The sequence below is a fragment of the Pelecanus crispus genome, chromosome 1 (assembly GCF_030463565.1).
Source record: "Pelecanus crispus isolate bPelCri1 chromosome 1, bPelCri1.pri, whole genome shotgun sequence".
Lineage (NCBI taxonomy): Eukaryota > Metazoa > Chordata > Aves > Pelecaniformes > Pelecanidae > Pelecanus > Pelecanus crispus.
In genome coordinates, this window is record NC_134643.1 from 17,492,274 (window position 1) to 17,498,801 (window position 6,528).

A 6,528-nucleotide genomic window follows, 5' to 3' on the forward strand; every position below is an offset into this window, starting at 1 on the left:
TTTATCATGCTACCAACTGATGGGACAAGTAAGGAGGTGGAAGGGCTTTGGGAAAACAGAGCTGTCAACAGTCAGAGAAGTTTATCTGCCATTCTTGTGCGGTCCCTTGCTGTGGGCAGGCTACATAAATCCTTGAGGCCGCCTGCTACTTGACTTACACCACTAGAATATCCAGGGATATTTTGGCCATGTGTTAGTGCTGTGGAGTATTGTGTATTCTGCATGGTGAACGTGTCCATAATTGTCAAGCCGCTTTAGATAGTACAAATGATCTGTATGTGCATGGTCAGTGCAGCAGTTTGGGAATTCTCAATGCTTCTCCACATGGGTAGGTCCACTGAGGGTAGTAGGTCTGGTCACAGATGCTGCTTTCCCCTGCCACAGGAAACTACTGTCTTGTCTCCTGAGCCAGGAATGCTAGTCACGTCTGTCTCAGTGCCTATTTTTTCTGGTGTGTCATTGAACTTTCTTGTTACAACTGGAACTGATGCATGTTAAATGAATGCAGTAATTTTTTAAATACCTTTAACTCACTTAAGGTATTCTTTTACACTACCAAGCTGTCCCTTTTTTACTGCCAAGCTTATTCATTTTAAAAGGTCAATGAAGAGCAAATAATAGGGGATGAAGTCTGACATTTGCTTGTGAAACAGAGGTAATGGTTTAAAAAGTTATGGCTCATCTGTTCTTCCTCAGCTCAGTCTAACTGGGTGAGGTCTGGCTTGCTGCAACACAAAATGAAACAGGGTTGCTTACACTGCTGCTCTAGGGACAAAGAGCTGATGGGGTTGATTATACCTTAAATTGTTAAAATGGCCTCACTTAAAGAATCTCTTTTAAGACCCCATTCTTGGAGCACAGGCAAGGAGAGGTGTGTCTAGTCTATGGAAAGCATCAGCATGTAATGGTACATAACCCTTGCCAAAACACCTTGTCCAGAAAAATATATTAATACCTCTTCCTGCAGCTGCCTGTACAATTTAGTTAGTGATAGGACAAAAGGAAATGGGCTTAAGCTGCGCCAGGGGAGGTTTAGGTTGGAAATTAGGAAAAATTTCTTTACGGAAAGGGTGGTCAAGAATTGGAACAGGCTGCCCAGAGAGGTGGTGGAGTCACCATCCCTGGAAGTGTTCAAAAAACGGGTAGATGTGGCACTTCGGGACATTGTTTAGTCTAGTCTACCCTTGATTGGTTTAGTGTGGACTTGGTAGTGTAGGTTAATGGTTGGACTGGATGATCTTAAAGGTCTTTTCCAACCTAAATGATTCTATGATTCTATGAATTCTCCCAGTGTGAGTCATGTTTCCCATGCTTATGAGCTTTGTTTCTCTAGCCCACCACATGGTATATATAGGCTCTTCCTTGTGAAGATATTGTATTTCATAACCAAGTAGTAGCACTTCCTCCTAGAGCAGTCTTCTCTGAAGTTAGTGAAGTGTTCCTGCTTCAGGCAAGAGGTAGAAGAGGAGAAAGGAGTTGTTCGGGTAGATAAATTCTGTCAAATATACATCAAGATACAGTGGCCAGTAATAAGGCTTTCCAAATTTTCCCCTCAAGTTATTCACTGCAATGTCTTCCAAGCTGGTTAGAGGGCAGATAATTTTGCTTAACGTATTTAATAATTTATTTATTTTAGATGTTCGATGTGACTGAAGGGGCTCTTGGAAGTGTAAGTCCTACACACAATTTTGAACCTCCTCATTATGATGGTATTGAAGCCCTTGCTATTATGGGAGACAACCTTTTTAGTGGATCCAGAGATAATGGAATTAAGAAATGGGATTTGGCTCAAAAAGACCTTCTTCAGGTAATGGAAAAAATCACACAGCTAATGTGATAGTCATGCAAATCACGTGGCTAATGTGATAGTCATGCTGTAGAACTGTTTTCAGGCTGTGTAAATATTCAGGCTCATACAATGACTATTCACTTAGATACTGAAGTTTTTAATAGGGAAGACACAGAGCACTGACTAAGAAAGAAATTGATAATGTACTTGATCTTTACACTAGCAATGCAGTTGCTTTTCTGTTCAGTGTATGTAGCATCAGGAAATTCTGATGAAGTGGTTAGCCCTCTAGTTTAGCTCTGAGTATGTGGGGTTTGGTGGGGTTTTTTTGCTTTGGAATGAAGGCAGCACTTGCCTCCTCTATGATAGGAGCCATTGGATATCATCCATGTCATTGTCAAGTTGGTAAATTTTGGACTGGGAACTCATTACTGACGAACAATGCTTTTAGATCAAGCTACAGAATATTTTCCTGTGAAGAGGGTTTACAACCTACCTTGCTCCATCCAGTCTTTTTTCTAAAAAGCTTACTCCTTAGATCTCCATTTGTCTTGTTATAGAATGCATATGTTATGTAATGTATACAACACACACATAATAACCTGTTTGCTGTTAGAACATATTTGCTCTAAGTTTTTACTGGGGGGGAAGAAGGCCAACTCTGTAGTTAGGTCTGGTTACTCAAGACCTTGCCCAGCTGAGTTTTCAAAATCTCCAAAATCACAGATAGAGCAGCTGCTCTATGTGACCTATTGCAATCCTTAAACTACTCTTGTATGAATTTCTCCCCCTCTCCCATATCCAGTCAGAATTTCTATTGTTGCAACCCCTGTTGTTGTGTACACTTGACTGTTTTAGATGGGGGGGGGAGGCGGGGGGGGGAACCCACCCTGAAAACAGAGCTGAACTGCTTTAAAGTATAAATGATATTTCAACAGAGGTCCTGGTTTGGCATACGTGTGTTAAACAAGGTTGGTCCTCTATAATTGATAAAAAACACCTAACAAACATGCTATTCAAAAGAATTCAGACATCATCTACTTCATTTGGTGCTATACAACCCAAGCCACAAAATGCTTCTGTGACAAAATTAAGATTTATAAGAATATCCCTCCCCAATTTCATGAAGTGCTGCAGGACCAGACCACCAGTGTTGTGATAGCAGTGTATATGACAGATAAAATGCCAAGATGATCCTAGAAAGCTGAATGTGCTCCTTAATATGAGAAAGGCAGCAAACCAAAGCAGTTCCTACCCAACTGAGATGGAGAAGAGCCACTCTTGGTCCCCTTAAAAGACAGCAAACTTGGGCTATTATTTCCCCAGTGTTGATATCAATTGGATGTTGTTCTCAGCTGATCTGTGCAGCATTTTGCTTTCTGAAGTAGCAGTAAAATGCTAGTGTCCTTCCTCAACAAAGAATTAATGTATTTTTCTTAAGTGCTACATCACAAAATCCATTTATATTGTGTAATGCGAAGAGAAGAAAGGAGGAAGGCAAATATAGAAACAGTTTCTGTCTCCCTGGTTTATTTTTTGAGCAGTATTTTGGATTTTCTTTTTATGTGTTTTATGACTTTTACAGACAAACTTGAAACATATACAGAGACCATATGTTCAAATACTGCATTCAAATATGCATTTGAACATATGCAGATTTAGCATTACCCTAAATTAATTTCTGTTCCACATCAGGTCAGTTGTACATATTGGATATTTTTCTTGTTTTGCTGTACTATTTCACAAAGAGAAACAAACTTGTGGTATAGAAGTAGCCTCACAGAAATAGCATCCTCCTTGCTCTAAAGGAGGAGAAGCCACAGGGCTGGGATATACCCAGTCATGTAGCAAATCTACTGCAGGACAGGAAATGGGCTTAGAACTTGGGATTCTTCCGTTTCTGCACTCATTTCTCTAGAAGTCTTTGCAGCCCTGTGAGACTTGCCTGCCTTCTCTTTTTCAGCAAGTTCCTAATGCTCATAAAGACTGGGTGTGTGCTCTTGGCCTGGTACCTGGTGCTCCGGTTCTGCTCAGTGGCTGCAGAGGAGGCATCCTCAAGCTCTGGAATGTGGACACCTTCGCACCCATTGGGGAGATGAAGGGACACGACAGCCCTATAAATGCAATCTGCACCAACTCGAGCCAGATTTTCACAGCAGCAGAGTGAGTTTTTCTTTTCCATGGCTCCTGCTAGAGTTCTGTCCATGCAAATGCATTTAGGAGATCTTCAGTCATGTAAGTCACTTCATAGCAAGCATGGGAAGACCTGGTCCATACCCCTAAATGCTAATAATCTACCGCAGTGATCTCCAAAGTGGGGTGCATGCACCGCAGGGGATGCACAACATGATCCATTGGGGCATGGGAAGAAAATATTAGAACTTCAGTAGTACATGTATGTAATTTATAAATTAATAAATACATATGGGGGTGTGCCCTCAAAAATTTTTTAGGGAGAGGGGTGCATGATCAAAAAAGTTTGGAGACCACGGATCTAGAGGATGGCAGGGAGGATTTGGCAATAGTTGAGGACTTTACCAACTTGTCTCTACAGCTGGGCTATTTATTGCTAGGCCTGATTCCTGACCTGTGGGAATTTTTCTAAAAGCGGGGGGTTTTTTGGTTTGTTTTTGTTTGTTTGCTTGCTTTTAAGTGCTGGTGTATAGCAGAAGCTTTGCAAGCCATCCTACTGTCCTTTAAACACCTTGATTTGAATATTTGCTTCCTCAGTAAAATTGAGCAAATTTAGTACCTGAAACCTCAGGGGACTTGACCAAGAAAAATATCTCATTCTGGAGAAAGTGCAGGAGACAGCAGCAGAGCCCACTTAGTGGCATAGTCTGAGCACAGGAGCTGTGAAAGCTGTTGTGTTACCTTCTAGGGCCAATTGTGGAAGCTTCTGACTTTCTGAATTGAAAGCAGGTCTTTGAGTCAAAGCAGGATTTCAAAGTTGCCAAGTTTCGTGTTTGGCCAATTTTTATGTTTAAGCATTGATAGATAGGGGTAGAGACGTCAAAGCTTATGTCTCTGTTTGCCTAAAGATTATTAAGAAGTTTAGAACATACATGCACCTGAAATTTATTCTTTATTACTAGTGAGAGAAAATCCGAGCCTTTTGGCACTTGTAACTTTGAGGTGAAGGTCTACAGAACTTAGGGTATTCCTGACAATTTACAGTGAAATGAAGGCTCAAGTTGGAGAACCTCTATACTGTGATACAGTCTGTCCTGACTGCTGCCTCCTGGCTTTTTTTGAGTGGAGTTATAAGGAATACATGAGTCAATGTTTGCTAGTCACGTAAGTCAAGGTTTATGAGAAATTCATAACTTCTGCTTCTTTTGTGCAGGATAAATTGCCATTTAACAAGACTAAGTATTTTATTTTTTAATTATTATAATAGAGTGTTATCACATTCCATGTGATACTTTACTTACATATACTTTAAAATTGTGTAAATTGTGATTGTTGTCAAAAGTACAGAATTATAGCTTGCCTCTCCTGAGTTTCTGAACACCAGCTCACTAGTATACACTTTCCAGCACCTGGCAAACAGTTTTGGGTTTTTGGGGGGGATTTTAGGACTTTGTATTGTCTTGTGGTTCTGTCCTTTTTTTTACCTTTTTCTTATTATAGACTGACACTTCTTGTGCAAATGCAGCACATTTCAGGTCCTGTTTGATTTTAACCTTTAACCTTTAACCTTTCACACTTTTTTAATGGCAGTCAGTAGTCTTGTCCTATTGGGTCTGTCTCTCTAATTCTGCAGTGCACTGCCTGTTCGCTTGTGGTCTGCTGAGTTGCAAATAGTTTCATGATGGAAGATCTTCTCTGATGTCAGTCTACTCAAACCTATTACCATTAGCTGTATTTAAAAAAAAAAAAAAAGTAATAGCAGAGTACTGTTACTTTCCTTAGACATATAATCTTTATACTTGCCTAGATGGTTAAAAGTAGTAGCTAGTGCTGTGATAAGGTTAGGGAATCTTAAATGTTGTACATCTTAGATTGCAAAGTCTCCTGGAGGTGGAATGACCCTTGCATATCCATTAAGGAAATCTTATTTTGCCAACAATGCCTTTCTGAATAAGACACGCGAGCTTTTACGAAAGCTGCCCTGCCCTCCCCACCTGCTCCCTACCCCAGTCTCTCTCCCTCCCCAATTTAATAACATAGCTCTAATACCACTTTGATTTGTTTTTCAGTGACCGGACTGTGAGGATCTGGAAAGCTCGAAATGTAATAGATGGACAGAGCTCAGATACAGGAGATGCAAGTGAAGATCTTGCCAGTAATTGAAATGATGGGGATAAATTAATATATTGATGAGTTTAAGGTGCACTCTATGCAGTTTGCTGCATGCTTATTAGGTAAACACTGATGACTGGAATGAACTGAAATATAAGAGTGAACTCTTCTACTTAGACCTGCTGTCCTTAAAATATGTACTGTATTTAAGAAAAAAATAACCTCTTGGTAAGATCCTTGTGTCTCAATGGTCACATATATATGTCTATATATTATGGCTGAATTTGTGTGCATCTGTAACACTTGCAGTTAAAGTTAACTGGAAATCCGTCTTCTCTAATGACCATCTCAAAATTATAACCTGGAATATGTAACAAAAGTGCTCTGCTGTATTTCACTCACAAGTATGATCAGTTGGTTTGCATTTTAGGGTAGCAGGGGAATGACAAAGTCCCAGTAATAAGCCTTTGATTACGACAGGTGTTGTTTCAAGG

General features: G+C 40.1%; 1 protein-coding gene across 1 annotated transcript in view; it reads left to right on the forward strand.

The window, feature by feature from the left end:
- The window catches only part of KIF21A (kinesin family member 21A), a 91,751-nt gene extending 85,666 nt beyond the window's left edge, over positions 1-6,085 (forward strand). The window contains exons 35-37 of the mRNA XM_075727761.1: positions 1,637-1,807; positions 3,753-3,952; positions 5,992-6,085. Coding sequence (XP_075583876.1) covers positions 1,637-1,807; positions 3,753-3,952; positions 5,992-6,085 — 465 coding nt within the window. The remainder of the gene's footprint in view (positions 1-1,636; positions 1,808-3,752; positions 3,953-5,991) is intronic.
- Positions 6,086-6,528: the final 443 nt, after the last annotated feature.